This window comes from Carettochelys insculpta, chromosome 9 (genome assembly GCF_033958435.1).
Source record: "Carettochelys insculpta isolate YL-2023 chromosome 9, ASM3395843v1, whole genome shotgun sequence".
Taxonomy (NCBI): domain Eukaryota; kingdom Metazoa; phylum Chordata; order Testudines; family Carettochelyidae; genus Carettochelys; species Carettochelys insculpta.
Window position 1 is genome coordinate 46,029,370 of NC_134145.1, and position 24,240 is coordinate 46,053,609.

The 24,240-nt window shown below is 42.3% G+C and overlaps 1 protein-coding gene across 1 annotated transcript in view; it reads right to left on the bottom strand.

The window, feature by feature from the left end:
- Positions 1 to 22,296, bottom strand: part of PTPRC (protein tyrosine phosphatase receptor type C) — a 181,575-nt gene extending 159,279 nt beyond the window's left edge. The window contains exons 1-2 of the mRNA XM_075002512.1: positions 22,266 to 22,296; positions 22,064 to 22,181 (exon numbers count right to left, since the gene is read on the bottom strand). Of these exons, the coding sequence (XP_074858613.1) occupies positions 22,064 to 22,136 (73 nt within the window). The 5' untranslated portion in view covers positions 22,137 to 22,181; positions 22,266 to 22,296. The remainder of the gene's footprint in view (positions 1 to 22,063; positions 22,182 to 22,265) is intronic.
- Positions 22,297 to 24,240: the final 1,944 nt, after the last annotated feature.

Here is a 24,240-nt window from a genome sequence, read left to right on the forward strand (position 1 = left end):
TTAGAAGTCTGTCCAATATACAAAGCATCTGGGCATTGTTGGCACATGATGGCATATATGATGTTAGTAGAGGAGCATGAGAAAGTGCCTGTGATTCTGTGAATGACCTGGTTAAGTCCAGTGATCATTTTTCCAGAGAAGATATGTGGACAAAGCTGGCAGCGGGTTTTGTTGCAAGGAAAGGTTCCAGGACTGGTATTCCTGGGGTATAGACTGTGGCTGTTCATGAGGTTGGGAGGTTGTCTGTAGGAGAGAACAGGCATGTCACACTCCAGAAGGCCCTAGGTGACATGCCTGTTCTCTCCTACAGACAACCTCTCAACCTTATGAGGATCCTCGCGAATAGCCACAGTCTATTCACCTAATAAATTATTTTGCTAGTCTTTAAAGTGCTACTTGACTGCTTTTTGTTTTGATAGTATATAGACTAGCATGACTCTCTCTTTGTTGGCATTGTTTATGATACAGGACTATATTTCAGCAGCAACATGCAACAGAAGTCTGAGAACTAAACTACCTACATCATGTTTAACAGATCTTTATAAAACATTGCAAACTATCGCATTATCCAGATCTTCAGGTCTTTACTAATATTTTGCACATGGCAAAACTTGTTTTGCCTTTAAAAGGCATTTGGCCTCAGTGGGTATGTCTACACTGCTATTAAGCCCCACAACGGTTAGTCAGCTGACTTGGACCAACCACAGTTGTTTAATTGTAGAGTAGGCATACCCAGTAAGGGACAAATGATCTTCATAGCCTTGTTAATGCTTATCATTTCATCTGCTCTAGCAGATGCTTTGTTTCCAAACCACAGACGCTGTGTCTACACAAACACAAATCTTCGAAATAGCCATTTCGAAGATATTAATGAGACCCTGAATTGAATATTCAGCGCCTTATCAGCACTAGGATACTTCCAGCCGCAGCACTTCGAAAGTGCCACTTTTGAACGCCTGTGGCTCAACGCAGCTACATGGGGGTCCTTTTCGAAAGGACCCTGCACATTTCGAAATCCCCTTATTCCATTCGCCTTGTGTTGTACCCTTGTAATGGGATGGATTCCTTTTGTAACCAAAGAAGCAAAAAATGAACAGGCCATTCTGTCTAAAAGTTGATGGTATACTATGCCCCTACCTTTATATCATGTTATTTTTTCAGCCCTACATTTTCCCAAACAACTTTAAAGCCTGAAAATAAAATATTTTCTGCCTGTAGCTCTCCAACCAGCATAGCCAACTTCATGACTATGCTTCAGGTTAATATGGTAATATAACATGTTCATTAGTAACAGAGAGGAAGCCATGCTAGTCTATACACTATCAAAACAAAAAGCAGTCAAGTAGCACTTTAAAGACTAGCAAAATGGTTTATTAGGTGAGCTTTTGTGGGACAGACCCACTTCTGTCCCACGAAAGCTCACCTAATAAACCATTTTGCTAGTCTTTAAAGTGCTACTTGACTGCTTTTTGTTTTAACATGTTCATGTTTTTCTTGGGAGGAAACTGCTGCCATTTTTTATGCTAGTTCTCTAGAAGATTAAAATGACGTTATCTTTCAGATTATATCTAACTCTCTACCACAGTGTATGTCCTCATTACTACTAGAGACTAGGTTCTTTCCTGAATGCAGAAATCTAGCTAGGATAAAACCCACTAACTTACATGAAGTTTTCTATAGTTTGTGCTTGTGCACATAAGACTTGGATGCGAAGAGAATGCTAATAACCCTATTATCTTTACACTAATCATGAAATGTAATATTACATGTAATTATGTAATAGAGTAAATTTTCTGAGCTGGAATTTTAATATATCATGTATGTTTTGTCCTATTACTAAATATTTAGACTCTGAAGCTACAAATGCCCATGCTTAGATTTACTCATGTAATTTATCTCTCTGAAATCAGTTTTTAAAGTTAAGCAAGTGCATAGAATCATAGAATTCTAGGGCTGGAAGGGACCTCAGGTGGTTATGAGGTCCAGCCCCCTACCCAAAGCAGGATCCACCCTCACTAAATCATCCCAGACAGGACTCTGTCAAGCCAGGACTTAAATACCTCTAGGGAAGGAGATTCTACTTCCTCTCTAGGTAACACTTTCCAGTGCTTTGCCACCGTCCTGGCAAAATAGATTTTCCTAATATCCAAACTAGACTTCCCCCTCTGTAACTTGAGATCATTGCTCCTTGTTCTGCTGTCTGTCACTACTGAGAACAGCCTCTCTCCATCCTGTTTAGAACCCTCCTTCAGAAAGTTTAAGTCTGCTATCAAATCACCTCTGACACTTGTCTTCCACAAACTAAATAAACCCAAATCCCTCAGCCTCTCTTCGTAGACCTTGTGCTCCAGCCTCTTAATCATTTCTGTTGTCCTCTGCTGGACCCTCTCCGATGCATCCACATCCTTTCTATACTGGGACGGAGGCCCAGAACTGAACACAGTATTCCAGATGCGGCTTCACCAGTGCGGAATAGTGGGGAATAATAACTTCTCTAGATCTCCTGGAAATGCTCCTCCTAATGCACTCCGATATGTCATTAGACTTCTTGTCCACAAGGGCACTCTGTTGACTCATATCCATGCTCTCATCCGATGTAATCCAAATGTTCTTTTCTTCGGCACTGCTAATTAGCCAGTTGGTCCCCAGCCCGTAACAATGTTTGGGATTCTTCTGTACCAAGTGAGGACTCTGAACCTGCTCTTGTCCTTCTTGCATCTCATCAGATTTCTTTTGGCCCAATCCTCCAATTTATCTATGTCATGCTGGATCCTATCCCTACCCTGCCGTATATCTACCTGTACCCTTAGCTTAGTGTCGTCCTCAAATTTGCTGAGGGTGCATCCATCCACTCATCCAGGTCATTAATAAAGATGTTGAACAAATGTGCATACATGTTTGCAGGCTCAGGGACATAGACTGTAAACCACCATAAACACTAATCTCTAATATCTTAGAAAACGATCAGGAGACCCGCTTTGTCATCTTTTCTTAGCGTATATTTATGCTATGGAGAGTATATTAATATAGTGAACTTGCCATAGAAATACCAGCATAACCCTGAAGAGTATCTGCAGTCTGTAGCAGTGTCAGATAGTTTCCATCTGTGTAGGACTACCCAGAAATATTTTGACAGAATCATTCATCAGTTGATACATCAGTATCGGCACTGAGAGGCTGAGCAGCATAGCTCCATCAGCCAGAGCTGTAGATCCCAGACTGATGTAATTATCTATATCTAACTGTTAAGTATAAACCAGGTGCTAGGCAAACATCCCACCCTTATAAAAGGGAGGTCAGTCAGCATAAAGCCTGCAGCCTGTTTTCTGAATAAATGCCTTATAGCGATAATCACTATTGAGATATGAATAAAATATATCAGTGAGAAATAATTTTATTTTCTTTGTAAGGTTACTGCTTTTAAGTAAAAATACATACATTGTGATTATTAAACTTTAACACAGTTATTCATGAATGCAAATTCTCTGAAGCCAGAAAAGAGATCCAGGGTACTTCTCTTAGCTACTCTATTGAGAGATTTTGCAATGTGTCTAAAATAATTGCCTAGTCATTTTTCTAATTATTATTGCTATTGTTAACAATGTAGGAATGGTAGCATTCGCACTATACAGCCTGAAACCAGATATAGGCTAGTGGTATCTGCCATTATCAACACATCCATCAAATGTCAGGTAATTTTCCATACTCATTTAGAAACAAAGTTGCCACCTATTTTAGTAAAACTGCTCCAAGTTTTCAGTGTTTGCGGCTCAGACATGAAGCAGATGTAATCAGTGAAAAAATGATGGCTGTTATTTCCATGACATCATTAACACAGAGGTGACTGTTTATTCAGCCCTGTGCTCAGAATTGGAACTTTATCCTGTCAGAAGCTATCAGAACCCTCTGAGCCAAATGTTCAGACAAATGTTCTTTACAAGATGATCCCCTTTCCATGGGTTCCATGAAGGGATTTCCACAGGCCCAGGATGAATGTGTGGAAAGTAAGAACAGAGAGGTCTGAGCATGGAATTAGGGGCTATAATACAACAACCTATCTGACCACAAGTGATACACATAACAGAAGAATCAAAGTTTACTGGATTGGATTAACTCTTCCCCAACATTCCACACTCCTATGCTGTAGGAAATAACCTGGGAAAGATGTTCATGGGCATTTGATGGAAAGGAAAAAGCCTGGCACTGATGCCACATTCAAAGCCACTTTGGAGGCATACAGACGCATCCTCCAGATCTAGTGGAAGATCTAAACAGATCTGAAGAGGCCTATGGAAGTTAGGGACAGAACTCCTTATTTGCTCATTAGTGGAATGATTCTGGAGACTTTCCAAAAGGGGAACATCTCTCACCGACTCAGTCTCAGGAAAGAATTATCAAGTTCTCAATGTTTACTCAGTCCTCAATTAGACAAACGTTCCGGTCACTTGTAACAAGTATCAATTCTTTATTTATACACAAAGACTCCAGTTATCATAATGAAATCCCTGATAATCAGATTTCATTTCAAAAGCGCCTAATGTAACTTTGGAATGTAGGTCCCATTTTCAAAAGTAACAGACATTTCGGATCCTTAGGGCCAAAACGTACAGCTACATTGCACATACAGGCTGTAGAGTACATACAATACATAACCCCTAACGTGGGTATAAAAAGCAATGTAGTCAGTGAACCACTTGTAAGGAGAATAAAGAGATTCCAGATCCCAGCTATCTACCTTTCTGGTCTTTCTATACATGCAAGCAGTTTACACTGCTCTTTTTCTCAGCATAGTGGCCCACAGCCTCTCCCCTGCTGGAGACTTCACCTGTGGCACAGATTGGTCCTGGCTGCAGGGAAAGACTCCAGCCACCTCAGGAATTTGCTCGAACGTTTTCCTGCTGCAGGAAAAGGCAGCTGTGTTTCAGGGAAAGACACCAGAAGTGGGAAAAGACTGCAGTGGGGGGACAGAGAAAGGAAAGGCTCCAGCAGCTACCTGGTGCTGAGATGTTTGTCTCATGCCACCCCACTGCCAGCGCCTTTCACTGGCAAGTACAGTTAAACACTACAGTATGGACACAGCTCACTTTTCATTCCTGCAGGTAACTATATGTGACACATCAAGTGTAGACATAGCCTATCTAGTTTTAAAATGGAATTTAAGTTCATAAGTTCACAAGTCACGGTAGATTCTCTTGAAAATTTTGCCCTACGTGCCTAGTCAGTGGTGCTAACAGCTGCCATGGGTGCTGGGGCAAGAGGGGGGCCTGTCTCCATACCCCAGAAGGGGCAGAGCCAAAAGTGGAAGGGGTGCGGCCTAGGGCATTCAGCTCTCAGTGCCACTGCCACCCCGCCACTCTCTCATGGCTGCCACAACACATCAAAAGGGCCTGGATATCCAGATGCCGCCACTGCCAAAGTTGCAGTGGTAGGAGCCAGATCTTTGTCTGTCTTTAAAATGTCAGTCCCAGGGGCAAATGTCCCCTTTGATCCCTCTCCTCCCCCAACGGTGGGCCTGTGCCTAGTAGTAAACCTCCTAAACGAGTGCACTGTGTCTACCCCAAGTACTAGCCTATTTCAAGAACAGAAGGCCCAATGGTGGGGTAAATTTTACTGATATAACTCCAGAGTAATTCCACTGAAGGTGCTTTTTACATCAGTGTAGCTGAGATCAAAACTTAACCCAGGGCAACTGAAATATATTTAACTATTTAAGACAAACTTGTGCCATTAAAAGTGGTATAAAGTACACTAGATGGTTTCTGAATAGCTCTTAAATATTCTGAATTATTGACATAAATCTTCATTTTCCATTTTTCTAGAGGTTGAACCTTTCTCATCCACTACTCTCAGGACCTGACTGGTGCTGGACAAGAGACTTAGCCGGCTGATGGGAGGGCAGCATTTTCTAGCACACTACCAACACTTCCACTGCTTACTGAGCTCTTAGAAGACATTTAGGGGAAAATTACAGCAAAATAACATCACAGAACACTGAGAGCCAGGACTTGTAGCTGTAAATAAACTTTATAGGACCACAGGAAACTTTGCTATGCCCGTTATAAGTGGACATCCAATTTACTAAAATCATACTGGATTATGAAGTTTGCCAAATGAGAGTGTTCTGGATTAGGGAAATTCAACCTGTAGTTACACCGGAACAGATTTACAATCTGATGTTTCATATTTAGTTGTCCTGACAGTGTACACTTTGCAATTGTGGGTGGTGCATTAGGACTGAAATATTTTTTACATAAAAAGATCTTTCTCCAAAAAATGGATCAGGTAAGGGGAATTATTTGATCATAAAATACTAATTTTTAAGCTTAGTAGCCTTCCATTTGATTGTAATGCTCTATCAAACAGGTATTATATTGTCCTTAATCCAATTCAAAATGCACACATCAAAATCCTATGTTCTTTGGCAATGTAATTACCTAGTAATGTATTCTAAAAAATTAAAATATTGTATTAGATCTATTTTTAAATATGGCAAATATTTCTGTTTTCTGTGAGCAAGATATCTCAGAAAACACCATTAAATTATATATAAGTATATATAACAGCAGCAAATGTAATAACTAGTTTGACAATCCATAACACAAGTCCTATGAAACCAGTGGAAATGCAACATTGATTTGCTGCAAGGCACCTGAGTAATTCACAGGAACACTAACTGGTAATCTGGCTAGTTTATATCATTAGTACAGTTATTGCAAAGTCTTTATATCAAGCAAGGTTCTCGAAAGAGTACGAAACATCTGTTCTCTGTCAGAGTTATTTACTGACACCAAGCCAACAAACAGACATTTCACATCAGGAGAGTTTAGCAGAGTCTCCTCAGGCTAGGATAAGACACTGAAGGAAGCTTCTGTAAAAAAGCAGCAGGGGCAAAAGGATGACTCTTTTGAATTAAGGAATATCACCACAAAAGAAAAAGGATAATTAGGAGGTCTGGAATCAGAACAATGTACCAAACTATATTGTTCTACATTTTAATAGGAAACAAGCAAATTTTGGATTTGGGAGCTCTAGTTCACTCTAAAAGTTCAAGTAAGCCACAACATAAAATGCTGAGATTTGCTCTTTTGGTTCATATCATTATCAGAGCCCTGTGACACAATTGTACCTAGTAAACCATAGTTATCTGCTATTTTTTCAGTATATAATTATTATTTTACAATGTAACACACAAGTAACATTACAAGCATCTCATACGGAAAGGAAAATGTCAGAAGGACTGCTCTTTATTCTTTGATTTTGTTTTTGATGACTTTAGACAATAGTCCCTGCTTCAGCAAAGCACGTAAGCACATTCATAGCTTTAAGCATTTAAGTGGTCCTTCTACAGTTAAATCATCTTCTGAAGAAATACACATCCAAATGATATTGGGAACATTTTGAAAATACCATAAAAAGATTTTTCTGAATTCACCACAGAATGAAAATGTCTCAGATGCAAATTAGGTAATGTACCACCCTTTCACTCACTGCAGTAACTATCAAAGTCTACAATGAAGATATTAAATTACTTCAAAATGGACTGTGTGGCTCCGCCCACTTCCTAATATGACAATTACGATGAAGACAAGCTGTGGGACAATTATCTGACAAGCTAAACTGATTGAGTATTCTCAGAGAGCAAATGTTTATTTCTATATACATGTGAACAAATAAGTAATCCTATTTTATTCTGGGTCCAAATTTGGTTTATTTCAAAATGAAAGAAATTGACATTTTTAAATTTTTTCAACAAAACAAGGACAAACCAAAATGAATTTTTGGCTGTTTATTTCAGTGAGATAGTTTAGGGCAGAGGTTCCCAAACTTTCAGCATCACGGCCCCTTTTGATCTTTTGAGAAACCGTCACACCCACCATGTCTTCTTTACCACCATACAACCCCCCATTTAACAAAACATTCCATTTGGTCCCCAACATGTCAAAAGGCAATAAATAAATAAATAAATAAAATCACATTTTGCTGTTTGAAATTTGAAATTTAAAAAAAATTTTACAGCAGTGCTCTCCAATCTTTTTACACCCAAGATCATTTCTTAAATGTCAGAGAAGCTCAACACCTTACCCTTTCTTGAGGCCCCATTCTCTCCATTTCCCTCTTCTCCATCATTTGCTGTCCCCAGCTTTTACGCATTATCACTGGGTTTAGACTGGAGGTATGGGCTCTGGGATGAGAATGAGGGATTTGGGTTTGGGAAGGGGTGAAATGGGCAAGCTCTAGGAGGGAATTTGGGTGCAGGAAGAGGTGGAGAAGGGGCTGCTGGCTCAGGGCCGGGGCTCCAGGCTGGAGAGTGTTGGGGTGCTGAGCAAACCACAAGCTTGTGGATGTGAAGGTGCAGGAGTTCAGGCTGGGGCATATGAGGGGCTCAGGGCAGGGGGGTTGGGAGTATGACGGTCTCAGGACACAGATTTGCAGTGTGTGGATTGTGCAGTAGTGTTGTGGCAGAAGACAGGGATGTGAGGGGCTCAAGACAGTGGGTTCCAGTGTATGATAGGCTGAGAATTGAGGTGTGGGGGGGCAGGCAGGGGTATTATTATGCTGTGGCCAGGTGGGGGCTTGTTGGCCAGGCTTCATTTTTACATAAAATACGTCCAACACAAACATTTCAGCACTGGCTTTATTTATGGGAGGGGTCACTGACCCACCGAAAAATAAGTCAGGGACCACACAAGTGAGATAAAAAAAAATCCAACCCTCTCCTCCCCCCACCACTCATGCAGCCCCAAATGAGCCACCTCCCTTCCCTGGCACTCCAGGCCCTTGGGGTGAGGGTAGGTAGGACTGGGGTTCAAGGCCTCATGCCAGATTAATTTTTTCTGGGGTTCCAGGGTTAGTGGGATTTGTAGGCACCCCTATACTCTGAGATGGGACCAAAATGAGGGATCCAGTATGTGAGACAGGGCTGCCAGTGAGTGGGTACCAGCTCCAACTGCTCAGGCAGCATGTAGATGCTGTGGGGTGCGAGGAGCAGTTGGTGCAGACCAGGGGATCCTCTCACCCCCAACCCTCACACAGGAAGGCAGCAGGTGGAAGGAAGTCGCCAGTGGGCAACAGACCCAGCTTTTCAGGAAACACACTGGCTGTCTGGGGAGGGGAAGCAGTGCACACACTTCCTGAGGCACTGCCTCTAGCATGCAGCTGCAGGATTTCCCTCCCCGCCCCACCACAAGAAGTTGGCACTACCTCCATTTTTGCAGGAGGTAACAACAGCGTGGGCTCTTTCATGGGGTGGAGGCGATTGACAGAGGACAGCTGGGTTGCATTGCACCCCTCTGGAGTTTCTTCACACACCCCCGAGGGGTATACCTCCCCCTCCGGTTTGGGAACCTATGGTTTAGGTGGCATTTTTCACCATTTTCTTGTGACTTTTTATTTAAAGCAGCCAAATTTCAAAACAGGACATTTTGGAAAAAAAGCTAAAAGAAACGTTGGGCAATGGTCCAAATGAAACATTTTGAAACTAGAAAGTTGACCTGAAATGTGCAGATATGGTCAATCTATTTTTTTTTACATTTTCAAAATAAAGTAGCCAAAATTATTCAACAAATTTGACCAAAATATACAAATATTTTCAGAAGACCTCCCAAAATGCATTTTTCAGTGACAATACAATTTACTGAAAAGATTTCATTAGCCATTTTAACATACCATATGGCTGTTTCAATATTTCAAGACTTTGTCATAATACTTTTCAGTGAGCAACATATAACTCACTAATCATCTCAGCCACTCAAATGTCTCTGCATTTTGAAAGTGAAACATTTCCAAAACACACAGGCAGCGGCATGCAACCTGACTTTCAAAAGTGCTAAGCATGGTAATTCCATTTATTTAGTTCAGTAAATATCTCCTTCTAACACTGAATATTGCAGAGTAGACCTGGACTTTACTTTCATTCACTGAAGACAGTTTCCAAAAGTGTCTTTGGCTCAACTTTATCTGTAACATATACTTCATTAAATACGTCAAACCCTTGCACTCTAGCCTTTAAACTCTCATACAAATATTTTGTGCATTCTTCTGTTTACCAAAATGCGAATTGCATGTCAAAAGCATAAAAAAATTAGATTTTCAAACTCACTGCTGCCACTTATTTACCACAAACATGGGCATGCCTATGTTATATACAACACACAGTTGTGCAGGCTGCATTAAAATACATTTATTTACATGATTGCACCTAGTTACTCTACTGCTGCAAGCGTGAACACACAGTGGGTTTAAACTAGTGGGCTCAGTAAGATTAGTAAGTGGGCTGTATAAGTCGGCCTCCATCTCAGTGGACCAAAATGGTCTCCATGGATCCAGTAATTTTGCTGACTGTACTTGCTTACCTAGAATTTGCTGGGTGTGCCAAATGAAGTACAGCAGCACTTTGACTGGAAGCAGAAGGAACACACGATTGTTCTCACTAACAGTCAATGATGTACACAATCAGCACACAGCTCACTTCATATGCCCTGGCTTCATGAGCATGTCACTTTAGTAATGCCAATAGGAAAAAACCCTATGTAGATGACAACCAGCAGAATCTGGCAACCTTGTGCAAGGGCCACCGTAAACAAATTGGCTTGTGGGCCACACAGAATCCCAATGGGCTGCACGCAGGAAGGTTGCCGACCATTGGTTTAAACACTGGAGCCCAAGACATAATGTAACTGTATATTTCATTCACATAAGAGAGAATAAAAATAATTTTCACAGGGGTGTGTAAAACTTGTTTTCAGCAGGATTGTATTTTAAAATGGCCTTTGCTGAGTCATGCACAGAATCATCTGCTGCTGTGTAAAAGCAATATGGGCTCAGTGACCAGTGGGAGAATAATAGTTCCTCGGCCTATGTGTGAGAGCTGATTTTGGGTGCAGGGAATGAGTCATTATTCAAAGGTGGTGCTACTTTGAATAAAGCAATACCAGGTCAGTTCCTCAGCAGAAGAAATGAATTGCGTATAGAAACAGTATGTCTGCATCTATTACTCATCCCAATCCTCACCCCCTCATTTCTTCCTTTTAAAACCATCATCATCAATAACCATGGGCTCAGTGCCCTTTGGTGTCTGATGCTTCTCTCACTATTTCCTTCCATCTTTCCCTATCCAGTGCAGCGTGGCTTAGTTTCTGTAGACTAGCTCCGCACCAATCTACTACATCATCTATCCATTCTCTGTGGGATCTGCCTCTCCTATTCGAGCTATCCATTATTTATTTTGTCTTCATTAGACCGTGAGCTCTTTGGGACAGGTATTGTCTTTCACTCTGCCAAGCACAATGAAGTTCTCCTGCTCTTAATTGCAGTCACTCAGTTCAACTGTAGTCATAAAGAACAATAATATAATCTTCATGGCAGGATACACAAGACAGTAATGGCTACAGTGTCAAAAGAGCTCATGGCCTGATCTTCCTTGTGCTCGGTACCTGCTCTCCTCTCTCACTTCAGCACCTAAATGAAGGCCACATTTTCAAGAGTTCAACATCTACCCTGCTGAACTTTCTTTTGAAAATCAGGAGACTTATTTCAATGTCTAAATCATCACCAAGCTGCCTTGAGCATATTACCCCATTTGCACGTGCTGACCCTGAATTCCCCTGTATTAGCAATGAAATGCTGAAGCAAACCTACAGCATTTAAAGAGCCCAAAACTTTTATTGTGAATATAGCCCAATAGCATGGACACTATTTTTCTATTATAAGATAATGCCAAGAACATTCAACAAACTACTGCAATAAGAGAAAGAAAATAGAAAAAAACACAAAGACAAAATAATAAGTTTGAATGCCTCATGCTGCTGCTTTTGTGGAGTTTCCATTGACATCACTGTGGAAGTGAGGCTTACGTGAATAAGACTTTGAGTGGGGAGAGAAATCAAGAGATTTAATGAGAGAGGAAATGGCTGCCAATAGTGTCATATAGCACTTCCCAGTCCTGATCCCTGGCCCCCTCCCCAACCTGCCTGGCTGGGGACTACCTGGAACAGGGGACAGGTGGTGGATGGCAGCTGCAGCCACAGGTGATTGACTCCCCATGGCCTCCCTCCCCCACTAAAGGTGAGCGTTGGGAGGAGGAGGCGATCCCCTGCAGCTGCTGCTGCAGCCACCTGTGCCCGCCATCCACACCCTGCCCCAGATAATCCTCTCCTGTCCACTTCCCACTCCCAGCCCCCTGTCTTGCCTCATGTACCCCCACCCCAACACCCTGCCCTGAGCCACTCATGAACCCTCTTACCTTGTTCTGGGCCCCCCACATGCCCAACCCTTACTCCTGAACCCCCAACATCCCCAGCACGTATGCATTTGGTGTGCTCGCTAGCTTGAGGTGTTAGAAAGGATGACAATACAGGGACTCAGAGTAGCATTCATTTTCTTTTTATTTGATTTCATCTTAAACAAACGTTGGAAGAATTGCTCCTTAATTAGCCCTTGTTTTAATATATTTTCTTCCGCCCCATGGACTGTTTCCTATGTATTTACATTTAGGTTTTTTGTTCATACTGGTAGTGTACAGGTACACACTACCACAGTAGCGGTGTTGCACATGAGAAATTTTAACTCATAAGAAAATTCAGCCCATCCCTACCCTGCCCTGCATGCCATCAGGAAGCTAGGGGAGCTAGGAGAGCCCTGAGTGAATGGCAGGCAGGATCTCAATGAGTAGGACAGGTAGGACCGGGGAGGCAATAGGGCAACAGGAGCCCAGGTGCACGCAGGCATGGCCTCTGGCAGCAGGGATGCTGAGGAAGAGAGGTAGGGCTGGGCTGTCTGAAAGGGGGAGGACAGGGCAAGCTGGAGGTTGAGGGGGAGAAAAGGGGAAGTTCCTCTGTTGTGGGGGGGTTGCACACATTTACAACAAAAGCACTACTCCCAGAAATTCCAGTCAATGGACCTTACGGGAGGGAGTCTGAGTGCAGGAGGGGTGCTAGATGCTGGTTCTGGGAGGGAGTTTTGGTGTGGTGTCAAGGCTCTAGGTTGGGGCAGGCTTTGGGGTGCAGAAGCTACTGTGTGGTGCAGGCTCTGGGAGGGACTTTGAGTGCGTGTGAAATGTAGAGCATTTGCTGTAGGCTGGGGCAGGTGTTGGGGTAAATGCAAGCTCTGAAAGGGAGTTTGGGGGGTGCAGGATACAGGTTCTGGGAGGAAATTTGGCTGGGGCGGGGGCTCTAGGCTGAGCCTAGGGCAAGTGCTGGAGTTATGAGCTCTGCCAGGGACTTTGGGTGCAGACTCTAGCTGGGGCTGCGGGAGGGAGTTTGGGTGCAGACTCTAGCTGGGGCTGCGGGAGGGAGTTTGGGTGCGGACTCTAGCTGGGGCTGCGGGAGGAAGTTTGGGTGCGGACTCTAGCTGGGGCTGCGGGAGGGAGTTTGGGTACAGACTCTAGCTGGGGCTGCGGGAGGGAGTTTGGGTGCGAACTCTAGCTGGGGCTGCGGGAGGAAGTTTGGGTGCAGACTCGAGCTGGGGCTGTGGGAGGGAGTTTGGGTGTGGACACTAGGCTGAAGCAGGCTTGGAAGAAGACGTGGGGTGCAAGCTCTGAAAGGGAATTTGGGTAGAGGTGGAGATGTGGGCTGGGGCTCTGGAAGGGAGTTTGCCTGAGGGGTATGTGCTCTAGGCTGGGGCAGGAGGCTGAGGTGCAGGAGGAGGTGTGCGGTGAAGGCAGGAAGGGCTGGGGGTGAGTTGTGGCCTGAGCCTGGGGCAGAGGTATGGGTAACAGGCTCTAGGAGGGTATGTGAGTGGAGGTTCCAGACTGGGGCAGGAGGCTGTGGGGACAGGAAGTGTTAAGGGGGCTGGCGCTTACCTCATGCAGCTCCAAAAAGCAACCAGCACACCTCTCTGGCAAGAGCTCCTAGGCCGGGGGACCAGAGGTTTCCTGTGCACTGTTGCTCACAGGCACTAACCCTGCAGCTCCCACTGGCTGCAGTTCCCACAATTTAAATGACCCAGGTCACAGGGCAATTACTTCCTCCCCAGTCCACCTCACCTCAATAGGCCTGATTCTTCAGGTCTGGGAAAGGTGCTCAGACAAACACTTGTCTCTTTCATCAACAGCAGTTGGCCCAATAAGATATTATCTCACTGCCTTGTCTCTCTAATACACTGGAGTCGATGTGACCACAACTCCACAGTATACTACATGACTGGGACAGAGCTGAGAACAGAATCCACACTGCATGACACCCAGATCTTTGCTCTAGCCACTTGGCCAGCTCTATCATTTATTGTCTCCCTTTACCTTATTCACTTCATTCCTTCTTAACTCCTACCCTCCAGAAACAGTCCAGCAACTCACTACTGCCTAAGTGAACCTGTTCACAGTTTCAAGAGGGTGAGTGCTTTTTCATTATCTACTTAATTATCTGAAAGTGTCTTAATAGCCATATGCCCATAAACAAACCCAGCTGACACCAAGAATGTTGCAATCCTTCTGTATTGCCTTATGTTTTCCTGATGATAGAGCCTTGCAAGCACCAGGAAATAGCTAATGTATTTAATGATCTGCTAATTTCTATATGTAGTATAGAAATATTCTTCGATTTGACCTCTTCCTCCCTGTCCTGCCCCTCCAGCATGTTGTAGCACTATTAGGGTGCATCTACACAAGGAACTAACTTCAAAGTTAACTTCGATGTTAGGCATTACATCCAAGTAGCCAGCAGAGAGTCAAGACACATTTTCAAAGTCCTTACTCTGTTCCCGGGAATGGAGCAGTGCCCTACTTTGAAGTTTAACTTTGAAGGAGGGTGTGTGTAGATGCTCTACTTTGAAGTCGCTTACTTTGAAGTTGCAACTTTGACGTTATGTTTGTAGCGTAGACACAGCCTTAGTCCTATTTGTGTGTGTATTTTTGTTTCAACATGTCAGAGAAGACTATTTCAAAGGCAATTTCAGAAAATGCTCTACCTACTTGGGGCAAAAAAGTCACAAAACCGTATGAAATACACTGTTAGAGCTGATAACTCCCCATAGAGTGGTGAGGCTATGAATGGGTTGCAAAACAAGTCTTTACATTTAAAAAACAGGAACTCAAAAAAGATACCAGTTGAAGATGTATTGACACAGGGGGAATAATTAGGAACACAGTACTGAGAAAAAAAAAAGAGGAAATATGTTCTGTAGCTATACAACATTATGAAGACTGTCAGCTAGCACTGAAATGCTCACAACATTTTTAAAACCCGGAAACCAAAGTCCTCAATCTTTTTTTCTCAGAAAAAGCCTGGAAATTGATAAAATTAATATGCCAGTGAACATGATGTGTCTGCAAATGCACAAATAACCTGGAAATATATCTAGAGACACAATGCAGCACTCTGAGTCTCCATTTCAACTGCAAAAATAATGCACACTATGTTGTTTTTGTTACTGTTTAATCTCCATATTTATAGGAAGAAACCAGTGTTTTACCATTTCAGGGTTTTACACCATTATGTTGCATCAATCTGATTCCAGCTGACTCAGGGCCTGATGTCCCTGTCTAAGATAATAAACATTTGGTGAAAAACTTCCTGCTAGCTCACAGTGGTTTTCCCAACTGAAATTACATGAACTAGTTGAAATCAAGCATCCTCTTGATTGTTTGATTTCAACTAGTTAATGATCGGAAGAGTGTACGGCAATGTGCAACATTTGACACCTGAGGTCATGGAAAAGGCAAAAGGCTATCTGAGGTGACATGCTTCTAAGCTGTACTACCATTTCCTGGATGACCCTACCAACTCAATCCACATTAAACAGCTCCACTGAGAAAATAAATAAAGCTCTTGGCACTGGTGAGTGGAGACGTAAGAGGTAACAGCCATTTAGGCAAAGGGAAGTAGCAGTGGCAGAACTGAAGAAAACTGAGAAATTGATGTAATAATATCCAACCAGACCATGAACACCAAGAGACAACACAGTGGATTCAAACACTTTGTAGTCCAACTCTCAGCATGGCACAGAATGTAGTTCCATGCAGCACCTCAGGAGATGAAACACCTATTAAATATACTTCGGTGACAATGTATTACTGATTGGCCATGGCCCCACTTCCCCTACCTTTCGGAAGGGGCATGTAAATTATGGCTATTCACAAAATGCAAATGATGCTGTGAATATTCATATCAGCACCTTATTTGCATTTTCAAACGGCCATGATTCACATGCCTCTCCTGAAAGGGTGGGTTAGTGTAGCCACGGCCACTGCGTGTAAAGACCTCAAGGTTATTCAACATATATGGGTAATGTCGGTGGCACAGCAGGATATAGTAGATAGCGCAGGCGACACAGAGTCCAAAGACCAGGGTACTGTTCTGAAAACTAACTTTGAACTCTTCTAATACTTTTGGAAAACAACTTCACCTCCATTTTTCCCTTCGCCTGCCCCTTTTTCTGTCTTGCCCAGGTAGGGACTGTGTCTTACTACCTACTTGTATAGTTCCTAATACACTATGCCCCATGCTAAACTGGGCCTTTGGAATACAAACAAACATAATAGCATTGGAGAAAAAAATCATCAGTAAAGGGAGTGACTGTGGTGTGACGTGTTCCAAAAAGGCCTCTCTCTCTAATCAGTCTCTGAACAGCAGCTACGTGATTGGAGAAGTATACGGGCAGTGCCTTCCAAATGTGCTTGGCTGCATTTTGGTTTGTTAAAGATAAATGTAGTAATGACGAAAGCTAATGAATTACATGGTTGGAATCACATGGGGGGGCCTTGTGCAGTGTGAAAAAAGTAAGTGGCCTTGAACTCACATCCATTTCTTTATAGTCTATAGATAACAGACACAACAATAACCCTATCAGCTCTTCACTCCCCGCTTACACACTACTCCTCCCTCTTGTGCTTTTCGTGCATCTATCACCATATTTTGACATATCAGAAGTGAGCAAAGCTCTGACAAGTGAGTGGTTTGTCACAAACGAGGCCCCCGCCCCAGAAAAGGTGCTGTGTATGTGCACTATTGAAACCAACACAGTGAGGTGCCAGACACAACTCCAAGAAACAGGCGGCTATTACAACTGAAAAGTGTCATTGAAGAGACAGGAATTCAGAACACTCTCTGTTCCCCTAGTCCTCTTGTAAGATCTTTCTCATGGTTATGCAGTTCTGCTTTTCTCAAAACCCCTCCTCCTCCAGTATTACCATGGCTTTCAGCCATTACAATTTAAAACTACAACAGGGCTCCAACAGACCTTTCCAAAAAGGTAACCCGAGCTGCACTCTAGCACAGTCCTTCTAGCTTTAACTGACATGCAGGAATCCAATAACATAAAGTGAGCTCTGCTGAAGGTTGTGGCTAAAGTAAGGAAGAAAAGTTGTTCTAATAGAACTCAGTACAGGTTAGACCTTCCTGGGACCTGACCAGGCCCAAACAAGGGAATTTTCTGGAGATCCCTTGCCTCTGGTCCCATAGCCCTCTACCCCTCCCTGCCACCACCTCCAGTTCTGCTCCGGCCACCCTGATGCCTCCAGCCTCACATACCTCCAGGCCCAACTGGGGCCCTACTGCCAGGCCCCAGCCCCAGCCACTAGCCCCAGCCCTGCTGCCACCAGGCCTGGATGCTGTCCTTGATGCTGATGAGTCTGACCCCAACCTTGGCCCTGACCCCCACCACGTGGACACCATCCTGGCCCCCACCATGTGGATGCCAGCCCCTTCCACTTTGATGCCAGCCCCTCTGGGTTCCCAGAGTGGTGGGGTCACAAGCCCATTTGCCCCGGGCTCCCAGTCCAATAAGGCTGTCTTTCACCAGCCCTCCTGCTACTACAACCTGTTCTAGATCATGCTATACTCCAGAAGGCCATAGCTGACAGGCTTGTCCTTTCCTATAGACAACCTCCTAACCTAAGAAAGATTCTCACCAGCAATCACAGGCTACACCACAGTAATACTAATCCTGGAACCTTTCCTTGCAGCAAACCTCACTGCCAACTTTGTCCACTTGTGTACTTCCAGCAAAATTATATATGCCATTATGTGCCAACAATGCCCTGCCACTATGTACATTGGATAGACTGGGCAAAACCTTCGCCAAAGAATAAATAGACATGGAGCAGACATCAAGAAACTCAATACACATACGCCAGTCAGTGAACACTTCAATAGAGTGGGACAGTCTGCTGAAGACCTGAGAATTTGTGTCCTAGAGCACAGAGAATTTAAAAACAGATTACACAGAGAAATTTGTGAATTGGAATTCATATTCAAATTTGACACATTAATACATGGTATGAACAGGGACATCAATCACCTCACGCATTACAAGGGCTGCTTCCCTTCTTTGATGCTTGTAATTATCTCAGGCAGGACACAACATCCCCTCCCACCTCCATTCCCCTCCTTCAATCCTATGTACTTGATTTGTCAGTCTTTATTGCTTTTTTTTTTTTTGGCTTCTGTACTTATAAATGTCAGTCTGTATTGGAAATGAGATTGATCTGAAGAAGTGGGTCTGTCTCACAAAAGCTCATCACTGAATAAATCATTTTGTTAAAGTGCTACATTTGTGCTGTTTTGTTGGCGAACAGAATAAGATGGCTGCCTCTCTATTACTATTCCTCCTGCTACTAGACTTCCAGCTCTGTGGCTCTCTAGTTCAAGGACATCCATGGCCTTGCAGGACCACAGATGTTGCCAGAGCAGTAAGTCCAGGTTTAGGGGGGTACAACCTATAGCTGATAATGGTGGAAGTTTCTTATGCAGTGATTTGTTTGGGGCTGCAGAAGCCTTTTAACTAAGAAGAAGAAGAAAGTCAAACCCAAACTATTAGGTGGAACTTGGAGTTTGTTGTGAAAAGGAAGTGGCTCAGTGGTGGGTAAAGGGTTTGTGAAAACTGCTGTGCCAATTCTTCAGGGAGGAAAAGGAGGGTCTGACGCAGAGGGAAGAAGGGATGCTCAGTCATCATGTGTGTAAAAATACCCAAGAACAATTGCAGCATTTCACAGAGATATGCCTTAGTATGCATTGCAGATAGACTCCAAAAAGACAGGATTTGCATTTTGATTGTGTTAGAAGCTCTATAGCAAATGCCAGACAGCATTAGGCCCCAGTATTACAAGCTGTTCTGTGGAAATGGCTACAAGAGAGACAGACCTCTTTTTGAAAGAAAGACCTCAGTGGGATTCTTTATGGCTGCAAATGCCTCTGTGCAGACTGAGTTGCAGGAATGGATCCTAAGACAGTACATTGGCATCTTGCAGATGTTTCACTTCTATATCAATGTGGAAGTCTTCAGTGTTCATGAGAAAAGAGATACTGAATGGCTATAAATAATATGGCTTCAATATTTATTATTGACAAGCTCCAGATTGCCATTTATATTTCATTTATTGACTTTTCTAACAATATAGATAAAAGGCACCTTTCCTAAGCTTAAGCTATCTTTGACATTCTTTAAAAGCTTGATTCAAGATTCTCAAATGCGGCCAGATGCCTTAGCATTGGGATGTCCAATCGGAGATGCTTTACAGGGATCTGGAGGGCAGAGTGCTCAACAATTTGAGAGAATCAGGATGTTTTCAAACATCTCAGGTTGGGCCCCACAAACTGAGATTACCCCCCAAACCAAAATCTCGAGGTGTGTTTGGATCTTGGTCATGAATCATAATGTAAAGACACACCCAGCAACAAACTCACCAGTGACTAACAATAACCAGCAAACTACCCCTTGAAGCAGATTAAAGACCTTCTCCCTCCCTTCCCAGTACAACACCATAGACAATAAACCAGCCCAAATATGACCTATCATCTACTTCACCCTACCAGGCATAGGTAACCAACACAGGAAAGAGCAAGTTCATCAACACACCTGTTCTGGCAGAAATATCCAGCCCAACAAATCCTTACTTTCCCAATAACAGGGGAAACAGATAGGCATTGAAAGTGTTTTGAAAGTCAAATTTAAGATATTTCACACAACATAGGGAAAGGGCAGGAAACTTAAGAAGACTGATCAAAATTATGACAGTAAGCCTTGGAGGCAGATACCTCTCAAATAAGCAGGTGCCAAATTATACAGAAAAAAGCAACACTTAAATCCCATCTGGCAACCAAGAGGAAGAGAGTGCAGATTCCAGACCCCTAGTGTTCTGAGCTCCATCTGAGATACCCTTCACTTTAGCAGCAATAGAACCTTCAGTTCCTATATTGCTGGATATTCAAGATAGTGGATACAATAAATTAATATGTTATGGCTAAACACAACCAATAATAACTAGCTCTTATGCAGGTCTTTTCATCTGTAGATTTCAACATGGTTTGCAAAGATTGTAAACTACTTTATCCCCCTTTAATGAAAAAGGGGATACAATGACACCAAGTGGTGAATGACTTGCCAAGAATCACAGTGAGAAAAGTGAAGGAAAAGAGTTCCTTGCAAGAAATGGAGACAGAGCAAAGCTATTATAAGCCAAATATTTTCTCCTTCATAATTATCTCATACCTTAATGCCATTTCAGTATTTGAACTTCTACTGCCTTTATTCTGCCTTGCTGCCTGCTGGGGCTTCTATAACAGTTGTGTTATCAATTCATAGGGAAGAACTGGCCCAAGCCAGATCAGTCTATGTCAAAAAGAAGATAAAATCTGTCTTTTGAGGAGAAATAATGCTGCCCTCTCCCCCTCACCCCCTTTTCCTACCCCCTCTGTTAACCATTTCACTGACCCACAACAGAGGTAGGATTTGGAGGCAGGCATTGACCTGCCCTTCCTGAAGAAAAGGCAACAGCAGGAAACTGTAGATATCAGTTATAAAAATGAAAAAGGAGAGCTTTTCTAAAAAGAAAATTCTGTTCTTCAACTTCATAGTGCAGGGTTCATTTGTTTCCATATATTATTCAACAGCTACTAACCAGATCTGCTTAGTGCCCACACTCTACAAGCTCACAAGGATGACAGAACAAGTACCCATCCTTCAAACCAGCTAAAAACATGTCAGAAACTAAGAGTCTCAGTCTTCTCTCACTTATACCTGAGTAAATCAGGAGTAACTCCACTGAAATAAAGTAATAATAAACTATTAATAATATGCCCATGTAAAACTGCTGTAGTTCAGAGGAGAATCAGCCCATGCCATTTGCTACTATCTGGAATATGTACAATAAGGGCCATTTTTAGGATGAATATTGCATAACAAACTGCTGCCACAGCTAAGATGAATGTGTTGACATCCTCAATTATTGGGAAGTGGGGGGCAGTCAAGCAGCAACACTGAGATTGTTTTATTGAAAACTGTATCATCATAGGATTCCAATTTTATAAATGCTGCCCTCCATTTGTAATACTTACTATTCTGTGTACTGCCATTGACTTAATTGACTACTCTGGGTAGCAAGCACTATACCTAGTCCTCAGCGTTACAGGATCAGACCCTTACACTGTACCATTCTTTCACGTCTGACAAGGGAAAGACTGATCCAACTTTACTTATAATGGAAAATGGCTCCAGACCATTCTAACTTCTAAGTCACTCTAATTAATTTTCACTAACTACAAAGCAGATGTACCAATGAAATTATTTTTTAAAAACAGTCAGTAGTAATTACACAAATTCTACAATACCCCATTACCTCAGTCAGTTTATGGGTTTCTTTCTAGATTCTCTATTATATAAATCTAAATTTGAGCATCTGCATGCCAAAACTGCATTAAATACAAAGAGATTTTTTTAAAGATTACTTTGCTGATATTTGTAATACTTCTAGCAGTTATGTATAAAGTGTTGATGCATAAAAATTAACCAGGAGCGTACTGAATTGAAATTTATGAGCGCTTCAGATCAATAATTTTTCCATATTATTTTAATAAAAGATCATTAAAATATAGAAAGCAAAGTTTTCTTTAAAACAGTTTATATAATGTTCACTGGTGGCTACACATGAAACATTTCTTCTCTTGCACATTCTAAGCCATGTCTTCCTGTTCTACTGTAGCCTTTGCCACATTATGGCTGCGGCACCAATATATTATAGTTTCTGGACAAAGCTGCCACTTCTCTTTGCAAAGCTTCAAAATTCTGTGTTGCTAAAAGAACTGGATGCTAAAAGGTACCCGATTTAAAGAATGAAATATCAGTTGCTACCCACCTTTGACAAAAACTTCCTTATCCAGAATGGCAAAGCCAAATGCCAAGAGTTTAAGCCACAAAAACATGGTCATATCTGGAAATCAGGCGTATCCTTATGAAACAGCATGTGCGTCTTTCTGAAAAGAAAAATAATTATTATCTTTCTGTAAAAATGTTTCTCCCAAAAACTTGAACCAAAAGTGGAGTAACTGTGCACATACATTGCAGTGCCTGCTTATCAGTCAGAAAGCAGTTTCCTCTGTCACCCAAAGACTAACCACTTGCAATCGCGCTATATAGCTAAGTGATGTCAGAGACAATCTTACCTACTTCTTTAAAATGCCACTTTTTTTTTCAGTTTCCAGGAAGTCAAGAGGGTTTTTCTTAAGTTGCTGCACTAGTGTTTAACTTCCTTAATGTAACTAAACAGATCATTTTTAACCATTTCTACAAAAGAACTGAAGAAGAGTTTAAAAGTGCTTCATGTTTCAAAAAATAGGACAGTAAGTCAAGACCTTAGTTCTTCTAATATTGCTTTTCAGTAACTTAGCTCTATTTCAGTGTCTGGTCATTTGTCGATCAAGTATTCTTTCAAGCTATACCAGGCAAGAAAAAATATTTTTCTGGGGAAATAATGAATGAATATATTCAACTAGCAATGCAGCCATTATTAAAATACTGGTTCTGATTTAAATGATTATTGAGTAAATGAATAACATTTGAATATTGATCTAAAAAGTACTTTTATTAGAGTGCAAAAATGCAATTCCTAAAATGGCAGTCCTCAATACAAAATGACGATAAATGGCCTATATTCTGTTTCCTGTGTTATTCTGTTCCTAAGCAGTCAACATGCTTTAGCTTGCTAAGGCTTTCATACAACCCATACAATTATGCTGAACTTCAATTTTGGCACAAGCAGTTCCAGAAAAACTTGACACATCCCTATGACGGAATATTTAGTTTGTTTCTAATGTTTATCAGGAGTCAGTGCAGTCCTGGACGACTTTGATCTCTTCTGCTGAATTAGCAAAGGACTTCAGCTGTCTTTCCTTATTGCAGACACTTGACGGGGACCAAATGGCTAACTCGGATCCAGCTGGATGGTGAAGAGCAGAAAAGAGGTTAAAGAGGCAGAAGCACTGAGAGCTTTGTGAAGAGGGGAGTGCCTCTTTCAATGCGGGTTTGAACCAACTACTATTAGTTTTAGTGGTCAGCTTCAAGATTGCTAACATTTACCAGCAGGACGATGAGCATGGAGGATTGCTAAAAAAAAGGGAAAAAAAGCTTCATTTATTTATGGATATTACTTACGTATAATAAATTCTGTCCAACAATATATTACAGATGGGCATTTATAATAATGTGAATATATAATATCTGCACGATCACAGATCTTTCCATAATAGAGGAAAATAAGGTATTTTCTCAGACTGGGGGGTGAGAGTGCTCTACTATGTCCCAGAAAGCCTTGGCTATGGACCTGCTTCCCTTAGCTCTTTCAGTTCAGCCACAGTGATCTCAAGACCCTGCTATTGATCTCTGTCAGAAGGGGTAGCCATGTTAGTCTGTATCTGCAGAAACGACAAGATGCCCTGTGGCACCTTATAGACTTAAAGACTTTTTCGAGCATAAGCTTTCGTGGGCAAAGACCCACTTCATCAGATGCATGTCTCTGAAGATCATGAGTTACTTCAACTGAATGCGAACACATGCCATCTGTCCACAGGGCAAGCAATGATACATGCTACATTCAGTGCAATATATTGGGTAGTCCATGCTTTATTGACAGGTTTCTCGCTAGTTATTTTTTATTCTTCAGACAACTGTCATCTGGTGTTTTTGGGAGGTTGAAGGGAGACAGGCAGTCAGTGGCCTTGTTTTAAAGAATGTTTATTAGGTAAATCTGGCTCTCTCATATCTCCTCTAGACTTCCTGGCAAAACTCTCCAGTTCTCTAATTCCTTTGGTCACTTCTGAGCTGGCTGTTCTTCCAGCATTAGCCTTGCTCCCTTGTCAAGGACTATTAAAGGGATCAAACAATGGCAGGCCACAGCCTCATTAGGAAACTCTCTAAAGGGCCTGGAAGCTGCTAGGCTCAGTTCACAGCCCCTTAGCTGACCACACTGTAAATTTCAATGAAACAAGCACATGGAAAGCAAAGAAATGCACAACAGACAATCAAATGTATCCCAAA